This window comes from Falco punctatus, assembly GCF_963210335.1.
Source record: "Falco punctatus genome assembly, chromosome: 7".
In the NCBI taxonomy this organism is placed as follows: Eukaryota; Metazoa; Chordata; class Aves; order Falconiformes; family Falconidae; genus Falco; species Falco punctatus.
In genome coordinates this window covers 58776994-58794213 of record NC_137587.1, presented here as the reverse complement: position 1 = coordinate 58794213, position 17220 = coordinate 58776994, and the positions used below count along the sequence as shown (strand labels likewise).

At 37.7% G+C, this 17220-nt stretch overlaps 1 protein-coding gene across 2 annotated transcripts in view; it reads right to left on the bottom strand.

Moving 5' to 3' along the window:
- The window catches only part of TRPM7 (transient receptor potential cation channel subfamily M member 7), a 69402-nt gene that overhangs the window by 20339 nt on the left and 31843 nt on the right, over nt 1-17220 (bottom strand). For both annotated transcript variants that reach the window (XM_080394694.1, XM_080394695.1), the window contains exons 2-17: nt 16945-17024; nt 14520-14558; nt 13859-14057; nt 11976-12189; nt 11319-11443; nt 10527-10698; nt 9515-9689; nt 7622-7745; nt 6659-6731; nt 6287-6387; nt 5291-5425; nt 3869-3922; nt 3268-3408; nt 2570-2704; nt 1675-1955; nt 966-1194 (exon numbers count right to left, since the gene is read on the bottom strand). In XM_080394694.1, coding sequence (XP_080250820.1) covers nt 966-1194; nt 1675-1955; nt 2570-2704; nt 3268-3408; nt 3869-3922; nt 5291-5425; nt 6287-6387; nt 6659-6731; nt 7622-7745; nt 9515-9689; nt 10527-10698; nt 11319-11443; nt 11976-12189; nt 13859-14057; nt 14520-14558; nt 16945-17024 — 2277 coding nt within the window. The remainder of the gene's footprint in view (nt 1-965; nt 1195-1674; nt 1956-2569; nt 2705-3267; nt 3409-3868; nt 3923-5290; nt 5426-6286; nt 6388-6658; nt 6732-7621; nt 7746-9514; nt 9690-10526; nt 10699-11318; nt 11444-11975; nt 12190-13858; nt 14058-14519; nt 14559-16944; nt 17025-17220) is intronic.

Sequence of the window (17220 nt, the reverse complement as noted above, 5' to 3'; positions counted from 1 at the left end):
AAGCCACTAGAAAGAATGTACTCCAAGTCTGAAGATCCAGAGATGTTCTGTTTACACTCTATTCTTTAATCCACTTGCAGAACCTCTGGAACTGTGTGATGTCAAGGTGTATTTAAAAAGCACATACAAGTGGAGGTCGTGGTTTTGACTGGGGTGGGTGGTTTGTTGTTTGTTTTGGGGAGGAAGGAGGGTATTCAACTTAAGGTAGAAAAATGGGCTAAGGTATGGATGAAGAGAATAAGTGAAAGCTATTTATTGCCATTAGCTTGTTAAAAAGCACGCAAGAAAATGGTTAATCGGTTATCAAAGACGATTTTAGTAGGTCACAAGTTAAACGATGCTTGTAGATATTTTGTAGGAAAGTTTTACTTCATTATATTCCTAGCAACAATTAGGTTTTGGCACACCATCCCAAAGAAATATGCAACTCCCAGTCTGGTTCAATTGATCTATGCCACAAAGGGCACCACTGGGAAACCTATCCCCGATTTGCCTACTCCTGTTTCATTCCATGCCCTGCTTTCGCTCAGTTTCTTCCTCCAAAATAGGACACACAAAGCTTTTCTATATCAAGTCTTATGTGCTGCTTGTAAAGAGCCAAAATGCGTGAAACTATATTCTTACAGGGGGGTTTCTGTCTGTTAAGGTTTTTTACCACTAAGTTTTTAGTAGTGGGTTAGTATTCACATGATCTCTTTAAGCCTCTGATTAAAGGCTACTTGCCTGGTTTTTGCCTTCTATATTTGTGTACCTTATTTGAAAAGATAATAGAGTGTCAAAAGGAGAGTTAACAATAAATACTTCCAGTTTTGATTATATTATAGGACACTGTTTTACAGGATTTATTAACATAAGCGATAGTTATGAAAGTTTTATACTAATAGCATTTACACATGTGCTTTCCCTCTTTTTAAAAATAAATTGTGTTGATCCTTTTAACACCAATAAACTGCAACAACACTTACTTTGTACCATGAATTCTTCCTCATGTTCAGCCTTCCCATCCACATATCTGATAACAACATCTGCGTACAAGTATGTGCTACAAACGGACGAAGCCTGGATGACACTGCCAGCTTCAGGCAAGTGGAGTTGCTCCAGTTTTTAAGCTCATAGGTTAGTAATTTCATTGCCATAGTTTCATCTTGTCGGAAGGACTGTTCTAACAGTTCAACTGCCAGCTGACCAAACTCACTAGAATGAAGAAAAAAACAAACAACAAAACTAAATACGTTATCTGTAGAAATGACCTTCAGTTTAAGTTGAATTTTCTTGTACAAATTCCCAGTAGCACAACTCGAAGGGACTATTACCTGTCCCTTCTGTACAGATATAGCGTACAGTAATTTGTAACTCCAAGCAACATGTGAAACTGTGACTTCTATTAAAAGCATACGCAGGCTATAAACAGCTGTTAAAATATGCAAGGAAATTACATGGAAGTAAATGGCACGTTCAGTGTCATTTTAACTATAAATCATGACTTGTAACAGTACTCAAGAGAGCAATGTCTAACATAAAACTCCTACTAGAGTGCCACTTCATCCTTTTTGGAAAAAGGAATTCTCTTCAAGTCAATAGTTTTCTTCAATAGAAGAGTTTGGGTTTTGTTCATATATAGCCCACTACTTTTATTGTAAATTTCAAGAACAGATCTTTATAAATATAATTTACTTGGAATACTGTTTCAGTTCTTCTGAAGTATCATCAACAAGGTCACTTTGTTTTGCTTCATATGCCATCGAACGGTACACTTTGCAAGCAACCAAGGCTTTTGCCATGGACTCCTCCCCGTGCTGCCAGAAAAAGAGGGCCATCTTCTGCCGCTTCATTAACACCGCCCAAAGTAACAGCTCGTTGAGAGGGTAAGCGAAACGTCTGGTTTCCGGATCATCTATGTCTACTATTTCATCTTTGGTTCTTTTCTTTTTTCCCTCTTCTGCACCAGTGTCAATCTTTAAAATAAAAACAGAAAGTTACATTTTAAACCTCTGAACTTGGTCATTTCGTAACTTGAAATAAAATGCTAGAGTGATCCAGTATCAAATGATATGTAATTATAAAAAGAAAAAAGAACTTTTGAGGGCTTGAAAAGCAGCTGGAACTTTAATTTAAAAGCTTCACTTGAGTCCAATTCATTGTCCAATTCATTTTAGTAACTGGGAGACTGAATTATTTGGATTTATAGATCAAAAGCAAAGCAGTAACTAATATACCTCCACACAAACAAGGAAAGTCACAGAGACTGCTTACAGGAACACATGGCCAAATCTTGCTCAGTCTACAAAGCCAAGCGAGCTCCCCCGCGCCGCCCCCCCCCCCCCCCCCCCCCGCCGCTAGAACTGTGCCAATTACAAGCTTTTTGCTCCCTAACATGTCAAATCTTATCCAGAAGACCACTATACAGAAAGATAAACACCCTACAGAACCCTGTAAGCATGCTAGGCTAAAATTCCAGCTCTACCAAAGCCAGTAAAACCTGCTGCTACTCACACTTGGATTTCAACCAGGTTTTCCACTCTTAACTACTTAAAGTCACCCCCACCACGTTCCCCTCACACATCCGTACCTTTGGTTTGTACGGCTGCGCTGTTTTGATGAAGTGATTATGGCGCATTTTTTCTTTCTTGTCTGCTCTGTTACCAAAAGACTCATGGCTTTTACACATCTGAGGAGTAGTATTTGAAGGATTTCGCCCAGATCGCTGTAACAGGAATAAGGGGAAGGGATTTGGTTTGGTTTCTTTACTGTTACCAACTAGGCATTATTATAAAATCATCTGTTTATAGTTAGATACTTAGTTGAGCGATTAAGCAGTTACTTTGCTACTGTAACAGTGATGAACACATGTAACAGCAACAACCAGAATTGTCACTGGATATTTAACAAGTTTTTTCTTTAAAAAGTCTGAAAGTAGGCAGTTAAGTTTGTTGTTTTACAAGAAGCTAAGGTACTTGCATCCCAAGCCCTGATGAATTGGCATGGCTAGTGCCCATTCTTCCCTTACCAGTAGGAAAAGTAAGAATAAAAGAGAAGGAATTTAGATGTGCTAGAATAAGGAGCAGGAGAACAAAACCTTTTGTTTGTCCTCAATCCCAAAACAGCTGCCAACTGCCCTGACAGGCCTCACTATTGCCTTTGAAAGAACCAGTCCATTGACAAGAACAAAAAACCTATATGGATTTAATTTTTCTCCAAAATACATGTGTGTTTTTTTAAATTGAGAACATATAAATCAGCATGTCCTGTTACCCAACTGCTACATACACGATTGTTCCCGCTGAGACTATTGTATATAGCTCTGAAGCGTTTTCTTGTATAGGTGCATCTATAGGTTCCTCCCATCAGATATTCAATAACCAGCCCCACATCAATCAGGTTGATTTTATATCCTGGAGGAAGATTTCCCTAGGAACACAAAAGGTATTTTTAGTTTCTCAAATTATAATCTTAAACCTGCTTTGAAGAAAGAGAAGGTTATAGCTTCTTTTCTGTATCATCGCCCCTAGAAGGGTAATGTTCATTCTGTTGTGGGGTGGGGGGAGGCACTGGTTTTTTTGTCTACTGTTTTAACAGTCAAATTTACCCCTAGTAGCTGAGAGTAGTAGCTTTCAACCCCCACCCCCAAAAAGGAAAACAATCCCAAATAAAATGAAGGAGGATGACACTCATTGGTTTTAACCTCCTCCTGGCAGGAGGGCATTAAGCATACAACAGCAAGTACTAGAAACAGAATGTCTGCAAAGGTGGCTTATTATTTACAATAAAACCTAACTAAGCAACCTAAGATTAAATTGACAGTTAAACCTAAGAAATCATCAAAAGACTAACACTGCTAGTTTGACAGATTTTTGCATTTACAACATACCTGTTTGACATCCCGAACAAGATGAAAGAGTGTTGGGTTAGTTGGGCCTTGTTTCTTTATAAAAAAGAAGGGGGAAAAAAATTGGAATGAGAAATCAGAGTGCAATGACAACATGAGAAGATGACAGTAGAAACCACATATTTTTACATGTCGGCTCAAAAAACCCACCAAATCCTAGTTTTTCAACAAACATTAGCAAATCAAATACATGCAAATATTTCAAACTACTGTATTAGCTATAAGCTGTTGCCTTTTTTATTGTGTTTTACTTCTCTTTAATTTGGGACATAATTAATACACCCATAGTTTGCCCAGAAAAGAAGGAAAAAAACCCACACCAGAATGCAAACAGCGGCAATATGAGGTTTTTATATTATGAAAACATAATATTACAGAGACAAGTTTTAACAAATAAAAATTTACAGGAACACACACACAGACTGATAGTCACATTTACAGTATTGCAGGACCCATAGTAAAGCTCCCTTACTTCTAATTTTTTTTAATGTTTAGTCCGAACATTTCCTCTTTTTACTACAGAGAATTTTTATTCCTTCTCTGATTTCCTGTGCGTGCATGAACTGTTACACTTTTAGACATATGGTTACCCTAGCTCCCATACAAAACTCAATCAAAAGCACATCACGTGCAAAGGCAACACCATAAAACATTTTTTTAAAAAAAAGTAACAACTCCTGATCAGGTTGGCTCCTTTATAAAGCTTTATCAGCTAAAGAATACCTTTTTCTTTTTTTTTTGATCAACAGCAGACAATGAGACTGTTAACATAAGCCTAAGTCATATTTGTGTACTACTCTCTTTAGCTACTTTTTGGTGGAAGATTTTTTGGGTTTTGTTTTGTCCTGTTAGATACTTAGCGTTATATAAAACTACCTTAAAATTCTTAAATCAACACCTACAGCAAAAAAAAAAAAATAAATTCTAAGTAATATTTGTAACTAAGCAGGTTCACAAAATAAACTTTTTATAACTATTTTGATAATATTAACTTTTATAGACATAACTCATCTTGCAAAGCCTAACAACACTATCTATAGACCTCATATTGCTGCTCAAGTTTCACCTGTCTGACTTTCCCTTGTTCTCTTCCCCACTGCGGGTTACACACTTCCCATGTTCCACAACAAGGCTGCAATTTTCCCTTTAGTATCTCTCCCCAGCATCAGACACAGACGAACACCCTGCTGACAGACAGTTTCTGGTATTATTTCTGGAAAGCCAGAAAGCAGCTGTGGCACTACAAAGCAGCCAAACAGCACGTGCTTCCCAACTCCAACCTCATGCCAGGGAGCCTTCCCAATCGCCCCATGGCCTTCAGTGGTGTGCGTGACCCAGTACACCACAAGCCAATCAACTAAAAAGCTGCTCTAAAAGTAGCTTAATAAGCAATCATTCACTTACTGTGTTATAAAGTTCTTCCAGCCTGGGAATTGTAAGAAATTTGTGCATGCTTACTCCATTTTCAATCAGAAGTTTCACAAATGCAACTCTATCCATCACAAGGGCATCCAACATAGCCTGTTCCAGGGAGCCAACCTAAAACAAATAAGTAACAAGGTAGAGCCTGGGGAGAACCAGAAAACCCACAGAAGTAAATATACTTAGATTACGCAGCAGCCTCATTCATTTACAGGGCTGGGGAAACCACCTATGTCTACGAATACAGAGATGTCACCCTCCAGAACATTCTGAAGACTTAACCAGCAAGTCTTACGCTCTTCCACAGGTATCTCCAACTGACAAAGTACATGGGACTAAGTAGACATTGTGTTTAACATCACTAAGCTATTTTCATAGATTGATATTGGATAAAACACAAAGACATAGAACATTTAAAGCATAATTTTCTCCAAGGACAAATGGTCAGAACCATCATTGCTATCAACAAGCCTTCTGTATGTACTTCTGACTGCACACTCATGTAAGACTGTGTTTTATTTTTACAGTAATATGGGAAAAAGGCGAGATCCACAATGTAGTTTCCAAACTGATTTGCAGACTGCAAGAAACAGACATTTTGCCCTTCCCCTCAAAAAACTCTGCAGTGCTGCCAAAAGTGCATTTTACTAGATGCTTCTTAAGAACTTCCTATGACCGTGCAACTATAAGGAACAAAAAGCATCAGACTAACAGAAATTCAGCTTCCAACTTTTGTAATGTCTTTTCTTCCCTAGATATTCAGAACACTTGGCACATTTCTAAAATTTTTGGACCATTTTCAACTACACAATAACAAAACAGCTGTAAGACTGCAGTATGCAAAAAATTACTGCCCTCATAATAAATGTGTCGGTATTCTACAGTCTTTCTCCACAAAAGTCAAAAGATTCATTCTTTACAGTAAGTTGATTTTCTCTCTTTTAGGAAACATTCTGCTTAATTCAGACCATTACATACCAGCCACTGTTGCCCATAGACAAAAACATGATTTTTGGCGATGTCAACTCTATCCCACGCGAGTGTAAGAACAAGCTGGTCAAATGCAGATGCATTTGTGCCTTAAGAAGCAAAAACAATGAAAAAAATATTAAAAGTAATTAAAGTATAAGATAATAAACATTATTGCTTCCTAAAAAGCAATCCACCACAAAGTTATACAGTATATTTCATAATTCATGACGCATGATGGTATTACACAATGAGAAAACATAGTAGATAATTATTTCCTTAAACACTAAATATTCCTAGATTATAGTATAAGTAATCCATCATATAAACACCAAACAACAATAGCTGGGGATTCCAAACACTCTTAAAATGAAGTCTCACCTTTTAACAACGCTGTAAGTATTGCAACATCAATGTCCTGATGTTCATCTGACCCAATGTGAAAAACTGTAATCTGTCCAAAAGGTTAAAATGGGGAAAACATATTTTAAAATTATTTTCAGGCAAAGGTGATAACTCTGAAATACTTTAGAAAGTCACCTTATCTTCAATGTAATTTAAGCCTATGCTCAATTTAAACTTACCCTTAGCGTGCACCTGTGTTTTGTTTTCCTAACTGGGTGCCACACAAGACAATCCTTTATGACCTTTTATGACCCTTTACACTCCTCAATCAATTTGAACTTCTTTTCCCACTCTGATTACAATTCCTATTGTCTATAAACACCACACAGTATTCTGTTTACTCCTCCAGTTCATTTTAAATTATGAGATTAACCATGTTACCAGCAAACATGTTTAGCCAAATATGACAATTTTAAATCTCAGAACAGCACAATATGATGTCCAAACGAGACACCAGTACTCGATCCCAGGCTACATATAAAGCTCTATAAGTGCTTTTGCTTTAAGCATGCAGTGATAGTAGACCTCTGTTAGTAGTTGCAATTAAAAGATATTAAAAAAAAGAAAAAAAATGCCCAAGGTTTTCAAAAATCAAAGCAAAAATAAAGGCCTAAGGTTTTAAAAAATCAAAGCAAGAAAAAAGGACAGCAATGCAAATACAAAATACATACACACTACAAACAGATCAGAATCCTGCCATATGAAAACAAATAGGCTTGGGAACAACAAAAAACTCAAGACTACCAGAAATTATCACAAAAAATTAAGTCTCTCTTGGCCATGAGGTAAAGTATACATGAAAACACTGGAAGATCCACTATGTCCAGAAAAGATTTTTTAATAACTCTTAATCATATACAGCACAGAGATACAATTTAATATTATATCCACAAATGCATGCACCTTCCATAAAAAAATTTTATGGCAAGATCTACTCACAAGTTCTTTTTTTTTCATGCATTCCAGCAGTGTCTGAAACAAATGAACTGCTTCACTTTGACCAAAGTTAAATGTCTTTTTGATGGTTGAAATGATTTCAGGCTCAGCACCCTCAGGAACATTCCTGAGATTGAAACGAACAGACAAAACAGGAAAACACATTGTTACACATGAACAGTAAGAAAAACAACGCATTTAATTAGTTTGAACACGTCCATTCAGAGTCCTGCTATCTATAACCTTATTACTGTTTCAGTGGCAAAACCTTGGGTAATCTTCAGAAAGACGTATACGTTGCTTAATCTACAACTTTCTACTACTGCCTCATAAAGTGACTCAGCTTCTCTCCCTTTCCTTCCCATACTCAGATCCAAGATACTCTCAACTAAAAGATGTTGACACAAAATACGAAGCATTCACTCCTGTGAGTAAGACCTGCTTCTGATCATACTATGGACAAAGCTGGTTTACTGCCACATTAGTCCCTGCCCCCTGGTTCTGAGGCAGTCCCAGCAAGGACCCAGTATGTTTAAGGATTTAAGCAAGTCTGACAACTAACTAGAAATCACTAGACATTGTGTGGCCCAAGCACATCCCTTTTATTATGTGAAACTACACTTTAAACAGACAACAGAAGCATGTAAAAAAAGTTCAGTTTTAAGACTACTCGGAAGAAATAATATAGAAACTTTCTGATCCTGTGCTGGTTTTGGCTGGGATAGAGCTAGCTGTCTCCATAGTTGCTAGCATGGGGTGATGTTTTGGATTTGTGCTGGAAACAGCGTCGATAGTGCAGAGACGGTTTAGCTCCTGCTGAGCAGTGCTTGCACAGAGCCAAAGCCTCCTCCGCCTCTCGCACCCGCCCCAGTGAGCAGCCTGGGGGGCACAAGAAGCTGGGAGGGGACACAGCCGGGACAGCTGACCCCAGCTGAGCCAAGGGATATGCCGGCCTGCATGACGTCATGCTCAGCACATAAAGCTGAGGGACGTTTGGAGTGACGGCGTTTTATCTTCTCAAATCACTGTTGCATGTGATGGAGCCGGGCTTTCCCGTGGATGGCTGAACACCCGCCCGCCCGCGGGAAGAGGTGAACGAATTCCTTGTTTCGCTTTGCTTGTGTGTGCAGCTTCTGCTTTACCTATTACTCTGCCTTTACCTCAAGCCGTGAGTTTTCTCAGGTTCACCTTTCCCCTTCTCCCCCCAGCTGAGCAGGGGGGAGTGAGCGAGCGGCTGTGGTGCTCAGTCGCTGGCTGGGGTTAAACCACAACCGATCCCTTTTCAGAAAAGTTACTACTATAACAGCTAACTGCATGAAAATATTTCCATTCAATGTAGTCATGTGATATTTCCAAGCAGTTTGGAAACACATTATTGTCTTCGTTATTCTCCGTCCCTGGAAGGTCTGCACAGCTCTGCCTCCTGTTGAACACACTTACCAGCCACATTTATCACTCAGGTTACTATGGCAGCTTACTTAAAATTTGAAGTCCAAGCACAGGGAGCGTTTAAACAGAGTTGGGCCCTCTAGTTACAATGGTGTAACAGAATTACTGCATGTAACTGAAGTTACATACCAGGTGTTCTCCCTAATTTAGGATACAGGCGTATACACGTTTCCTTTCCTTTTTTTAAGCATTGCTAAAGCAATCATACTCTACAGAATTTCATGCAACTAGATGTACAAGGAACATAGAACTAGAAAACAATTCTTTGTCTTTATACAGAGCTATTACAGCAGCCAGCCTGGAAAGCTGCATCACATGTAAGATTACACTCTCCGCTTAAAAGCCTTTGTCTTTATGCAGAAAAAACTCTCGCACTAATTCATTAAGGAATAGCCCAAAATCCATCTACATATGACTGGTAGTTTGGCTGGCAGTGCTAGGACTTACCCTCCCTCCTCTGTTTGCTTGTGAACATATGCCAGTATGTCTGCAGCTCTCCCGGTTCCCTCACACACGACCACCGGCACAGGAGGACTTTCTTGAAGGAAGTCCAAAACGGTGAGTATGACATTGGGGCCACCTTCGAATACAAGCGCCACCACCGGCACACCTTGGCCAATTCCTACAGAGTTGCAACAACATTGTAAGTGTATAAGGAATGCCTAGATAGATTTTACATATTTAATAAATCAGTTATGCCCCGTATGTCCCTTCTGTTGAATAACATTTTAAATCCTGCCTGACAGACATTTTAGCACCGTCTCAAGCACTCTTCATACTTTGCATGGCAGGGAAAGCACCAAAAAGAAGTTGATAATTACAGTGGAATCCAGTCTACAAAACAGAAGAGATTCTTCACAGAAATATTCCTGAACCAACGCAGAATAGCGAACATTTTTTCTTTAGGGAACTCCCCTTCTACTTTCCCCCCAGTTTCTAAAGATGACAACACATATACAATTTGAACATCATTACACAGAAACCCTCTACGAACAGGGAGTATTGCCAAAGCATTCCTAGAAGAGAAAAAAAACCACAGATGCGTTGCTCCATAATTGGGAAAACACCAAAAGTAGTCATGGCTTCTTTGCACAAACACAGATGATGTTTTACAAACTGAATTGCCGTATTGTGAAACTGCAAGTGATCACTGTCAAAACCATGCATCAATCAGATCAGTAAGACCTGACAACATACTAACAACTCAAGTGACATACATTTGCTTTCTCAAACAAAACGAACACTCAAAAAACCCATCCTCTCTGGCCCCAGAGAAATCTGAAATCTACCAGCAATACCTAGGGTCCAAAGCAGCAGCTGAAATTTGCAAAACAATCATTCAGACTTGAAACATAAACAAAAGATTAATTTTTCTATTTTCTCATTCAGGTGTTTGGTGCAAGTACCTTTCTCATTAAAGAATAGTATTGTTCAGCCCTCAGGCATCAGAATTACTTACTTGCATGAATCCGTTGCAAATTAATAGTTTTTTCCAGTTCTCTCCGCAATTTAACTTCTGCTCCGTACTTTCCAACTGTTCCATCATCCACCAGAATGAAATGGGAATGGAGGTTATTTAGGACGTTTAGTTTACTTAATGGGTTTAACAACGTTTGATATGGAGCAACCACCTACGTATAAGCACACAACAATGTCTTTTACTTGTAAAGATTCACATTTGTTTCTCTGAAACTTAACTTTTTGTCTGGACATGAGAATTGGTGGCTCAACAAGAAGCACTGACACATATAAGCATGCCTGGCGTCAGGATACACCAACAGCCGTAGCTCTTAACTTTGTGCAGGAAAGCAGAAAACTATATCACAGAAGGATTCTGTTCCGAAGGATAACAGAGAAAATATACTTGGAAAAAAGTGTCTTTGGGGAAAACCTGCGACTGCTGTGGCAAATAGTAGCACTGAAGACTCCGCATCAAAATTTTTCAACTTACTGCCCTCTGAAAACGTGAATTCTCTGTAATACTTAAGCATTTTTGTTTATTTGATTCAGTAATATTGGGGGTGGGGTGGGTGGGAGGATTAAATACTTGAGAACAAGCCACTCCTCTAGCGCATTTGCATTTTGCAACTTGTTTACACTCATGATCTTGCATAAGTCACAAATGTCAACGTATCCTCATAGGAAAGCAAGTATTCTAGTGATGCAAAGCAAGTAAAAAAACACGCTTGAGCAGATTTGTCAAAAAATAAGGCAGGTAAATCATTATTTCAGTTAGGTAATTTATCCTTACATCTCTTCCAACAAGGTCATTTCTGTTTTCAATCACTCCCCATGGAGCAATCCCAATAGTGCAAATCTTTCGAGATGATCTGGAAGCATGTTCTCGTAGAGCATCACCAACATGTTTTGCAACACCTGGTGGAGCACAAAGAGATTTCAGTGTACTGAATGTCACAGCTTATTGAGAAATACAACTGTGGTATTAGTTAACTGGGCCTTTAAGGATCTGGGAACTTACATGACACAACCCCAAAGAAAAAGCACTATACTACATCTACTAGAAGGACACAAAGTACCACGTATCAGTAATTCAATAAAATATATATTAGCCTAGTAAGAACTAAAGAGTTCCCAGTACCTTACTGTACTTGTTTTAATCACATTAAGTTTTTCCTCTTTTGGTTTCAAAAAGCAAACAAGCAAAAAAAAACCCAAAGCAAACAAAAAAAAGCCCCCAAAGCCCCCACCTTTATATTGTTTCTCTTTGCAAGACAAAACAGCAGCCCACTTCAATCTACACATGTTCAAAATGCATTATTTTAATTTCACTTGACCAAACTCACTCAAATTCGCTTTGCCTTAAGATGAAGCTATGCATCCATTAAATCTTACGACTCTTACAAACCGTAACCCAGCTAACCGTGCCCCTTCATTGGTACTTCTTTACCTGTGTTCACTCCTCCAGTTATAATCCAGGCTCCCGTTGTTACGGCAGCTTTAATAAGACCTTTGCCAAGCAACTGTTTGATGCGTGGGTGAAGTTCAAATTTCTGCATGCCCCCATGGACAGATATGACAAGCTTCGGCAACTCCATCTGCCATTCTTTAAGCATAAGTTGCAGAATAGCTTCAGGCTTAGTGTCATATGACAATCGCACGTACTGCAGGCACAGGAAGAGAGTTCAAAGGTTCTTAAATCATCACAGAATCAATAGATCAAAGGATGAACCAGAATGTGTTTCAGAATATATTATCCTACTCCTGGCCACCAAAAAAGTAATTCACTTCCTCAAAACACGGCGGATGCAATAAATGAACAAGTTTCCTTTATGTGTTCCAGGATTAAGGAGAAGTCAGTTAATAGTTTTGAAAGCAAGTTTTGGAAGGGGAATGACTATGTTATTTCATCCTACTGGCACAGTGACCTAGAAAAACGAATCTTCATGAAAGCACTGAATGGTCTCTAAATTAGATGAAATTCAGAAATATTTATAAAAGTTCTGCCATCTACTGGGGAAAGGCTTGCATATCCCCTTTGAATTACGGACAGTTGCTTGCTTTTCCTTCCCTGTTCCTGGTGGGAAGGAAAGCTACATTCTTTTAACAGAAAACTTCAAAACTTGCAGCTTTTTAACTCTCTCTGCTTAACAGCATAAAACTAAGTAGATGGTTGATCAGTTAAAAATACTCTTGCATCTTTAATATGAGCTATTCTGTAGAGAAAGGGACGTTACGCAGAAATCAAGCCCTACTTGAACCAAGTTCTAACTGAAAAACCATCACTATGCCAAGAAACTAGTTTTAGCAACCCCACAAGCACTCTGCAGAAGCGAGCACAGAAATGCATGTAGGCAGCTTGCTATTTCTGTGCTCGAAAAGGATTTGCAGCAATTTTAAGCGTGCAAAGGAATGCATACGCTGCTATTAGGAACACTAAAGAATTCTGCTAAGAGCCCTTCTCTCCACAGAGATGATCTGACTTCTGAGCCCTGAACCCTCCTTGGGGGCTCTGCCAGCTGCACAACGAACACAGCTCCCTCCTGCAAGCACTCCAGTTTGGCCAGAGGAGCCACACTGCCTCAGCATCTCCTGCAGCCTGAAACTACAGGGGCATTAAATCATTTCTGCCACAACTAGAAATCCTTTATAAAATGGTTGTGGAGAATATGTCAGAATTCCCAGTTTTCTAGTCTCTCCAATACATGTGCACTTGTGAATTAAGAGTTAGTTTTCAAACATCCAGTTCATTGGTATGCTTGTTCTTAATGCCCTCTCCCAAAAAACTTCCATTACTCCGATCGGTACAACTATGCTTCAATAATTTTGAACAAATCTACTGAAGTAGCATATTCCACATCTGTCCTTAATTTTAAATGATTTTTCAGAGTTTAAAAATTATGAATAGAGGGTTACAATAGCAGATGTTACTTAAAAGGTCCTACAAAAATTCAACAGTAGCGAGCAAGCAAGCAGCATAGATGAATAAGCTGTATTTTCATGAAGTCTGAAACAGCGATATTAAATTCTTAATGTAATGTTTTGCTGAAATGATTATGAATTCCTATCACCGTTTGCAATTTAAAGGTAAGCCAGTACATGAATGACTAATTCTGATAGAGCTGAGCAACTTCTGTACAAAAAATAAATTTAAAAAATGGAAAATCAGAAAGAATTCAGATCACAATAAAAAAATACAAGATTAGTAGAGGGCACTGATTTGTCATAGTATGTGTGACATTGTTTCAGCCTTCAATTTCAAGAATTAAATGAAGTATCCACTATCTCTATCGACATGTTTAGAGTAAGAAAAAAAGAAAACATCATACATGCCTTAGCCCTGTAAGAATGAGAGCCACCTTGAAAGTTGATGACACCGTAAGCATCAGTAGACGTCTGTTCCGTATGTTTTTCCACCGACCATTCTTCTATTTCCTGATTATAGTTTTCACCCAGCTTCACATCGGAGTATTTCATAGCAAGACTTGCAGTAAAACAAGCATGTTGTCTGACCAAGCGGCCACAACAGCACCTGCACCCAACCATATCATTTAGAATACTTCAGTAAAGACTAATATTAAAAGATTTCTTCTCTCTTGTCTTCTATCTATAGAGATATGTCAGATTTAGAAAACAAAGATTCTAAATAGTATAGAAACCACTTTTCCAGAGCAAGCCTTGTCGCCACACATGCTTATAGCAAGAATTAATTACAATACATAATAATTATGCAAAATATGGAAGCTCACATATTGCAACTTGGAGGCCAGAAGAAACTGATTCTTTGAAGCCAAATAATTTACTTAACATTTATAAATCTGTGATCTACACATTGCAGACAGTTCTTTATCCGTTAGTTGTATGTTTTATATCTAACCTTTCACTGACTTGTCATTTGCAATATTGATCAAAACTTTTTCAAACCCTGTTATGAAAGTGCTTATTTAATGGAAAAAAATATTCAGGAATATTGTAATTACAAAAGAACTCTTACCTGACAAGCTGCTGACAAATCTGACATCCTGGAAGGCATCTACAAGAAATATTTAAAGATATGAGTAAACTTCAGCTTCACTTTGAAGGGGGGTGGAGGTGGGTGGGAAGGGAAAGTCAGATTCCTGTGCTTACAGAAAGATTACTGAACAAGAGATCTCTAGTGAATGGAAAACATGCTGCCCAAGTTTGCCCATTTTTAACACGGTAACTTGTCTGTCTTTCTTTTACATGACTGTAACATACTTGGCGCGTAAAAATGTATAAACATGCAAAAGTTTCAGTCCTGAGACTTCAGACAGGTTTTCCAGCTTTGAACCATCAACATCTGAAGCCCAGGAATATTTCCGACTGGATTATCTGCAGTACTGAAACTTTTTATCTAGATGCTGAGAAGTTAGTAACAGACCAGCATTTTCTGGAACTCATTCTAACAACATCGTTGCATCTGTTCTACAAATTCATCCTTCTAATACACATCCAAGTTGTACTACCTGTGCGGGAAGGTTATTTTGATCATTTCCGAGCTGCATGTACAGAAAAAGATATATTTGAACAGACCTTATACAGTAGTGTCTTTACATAAAGGCTATTAAATAATTTCTACCCTCTTCCATCTCAAACAGTTTCCATGCTTCCCTGCTAACAGCTTTCTTATCATTTAAAATTAGCACGGCAGATAAATTTATACCACTGTTTTCCACAATTTTCATAAGCAGCTGTTAACCAATTATGGTTAAAAGCATGCAAAAGCATACAAAACCAGATGTTACACAGTAGTCTTCAACTGTTTTCAGACTCTGAGCATAAACAATTTTTAAATTTCATCCTCTACAGAAGTTACACTGATATTAATCATCTAAGTTTTAACAGTAAACTACAGCTTTAGATCTTCTCTAACAGTTTTTAAATTATAATTATCTCTACTCAAAGGTACAGATCAACAAAACGTATCAGATACTCCTGTCTAAATTAGATTCATTTATGCATAATTCACGAACACAATAAGCAATTCTCAGAAACTGAAGGACACAATATGATAGGAAAGTTGTGAAGTCCCTTGTATGCTACAAATGGGTTAAACTAAAAGGGCAAGCATTGAAGATCATTTTGTTCCTTGTGAAATGCTCTGGAAATTTTAACAGCTTCCTAATTACTTTGTTTGCATTTGCAAATTTTCCATGTGCTACAATCATGGCTATAAATTCTAAAAGCTTCTCATGTCACATGGTTTCAAGGAATGTGGTGAATTACTTACAATAGCTTAAAAATTCTACAGCATTTACTTTGTTCTTTTTCTGCCTAAAAACAAAGGTCTTGAGTAATAAATCTCTTTTGTTCTGTTGGGGCAGAGCATAAGGGGTTGTTTTATGGAAAAGACTGAAATCCAAGTTTTCTGAAATTCAGAAGAAAAAGTTTCTCAGCTTCTCTCAAATACGTGAAGCCAAAAAAAAAAAAAAAGTCTGATCTGAAATCCATAATGACAATAGTAAAAATTTCGGGGAGACAAAACTGCTTTACAAAATCAATTTTGAATCGCTTTTCAATTTTAATTTGTTTAATCTGTCACGACTATGCACATCAAATTCAATCATTGTAGGAACTCTTGAATTATACCTATAATACTTGGTGAAGGTAAACTCTACTAATTAGATATGTTAGAGGTATCGCTAACTTGCTTGATTTCATATCTCTAATATAGTGTAAGGGAAAAGCAATAGGTGAGATATGCAAAACATTCTTCATTAGTCTCAGCCTCCCCTCCAGAAACTTATTTCCCCATCCTTCAGCCTCATTTTTTCCTTACAGAACTTAAGGATAAAAAATTACTAGATACCACATGAAATCTTTTGATACCCATATTGTTTTTATTTAATCTATCTTCCCTGGAAGCAAATATTTCTTTGTTTTGTAATATTTTTTTTTTCTTCCATCACAATTCTCTTTATGCTTCTATGAATTCTTCACCCCTTTTTCCTGCACTATCAGGGTTTTTTTTACACTTCAGCCAGCATTCACACTGCTGTTCTTTAAATGCCAATAGAGGCTATCTCTATGTGACTTTCTGACTTCAGAACTATGCCAGCAAAAAAAAGTAATAAATAAATAAATAAATTACGAAACCCACACAGGAGACACACCATAGACATCACTAGGAGGACTGGTAGGAAGCGGCAAAGAGAACAGAGGAACATTTATTAGAGATTTTTGCAATGCCAAAGTACTTTCAGAAGAAGAAAGAAAAAAAAACCAAGCCACACACAGAGAGTGACAACGTCCAGCAACAAAAGTGAACTACTAAAGACAGTATTTTATACAGATAAGTAGTTAGGCCAAAAATCTATTTTACACTCTCTTTATAATCTTTAAAGTACTGATATTTTTTTAAAGAGCAGCAATGAGTTCTTGCGTCATGTGTCATTTACCTGTGGGGGTCTTTTGAACTTGGTATAATATACACACACTCCCTCTTTGTGAAAGTATTTTCTATCCAGGATTTCTGGGACTGAAAAATAAAAAAGCGAAACAGTATTATAAAATAGAAATCATATAACTTTGCAATGAAAAATGCTTTTTAAGGAAACAGGAAATAGAGTATGAGGGGTATTATATTTAAAGATGAAGGCAACTAGAGTCTAACAAAGAGGTTAAATTAGCATTAATTGTTTTGCTGTCTCTCAAAAACTAACAAAACCATGTAT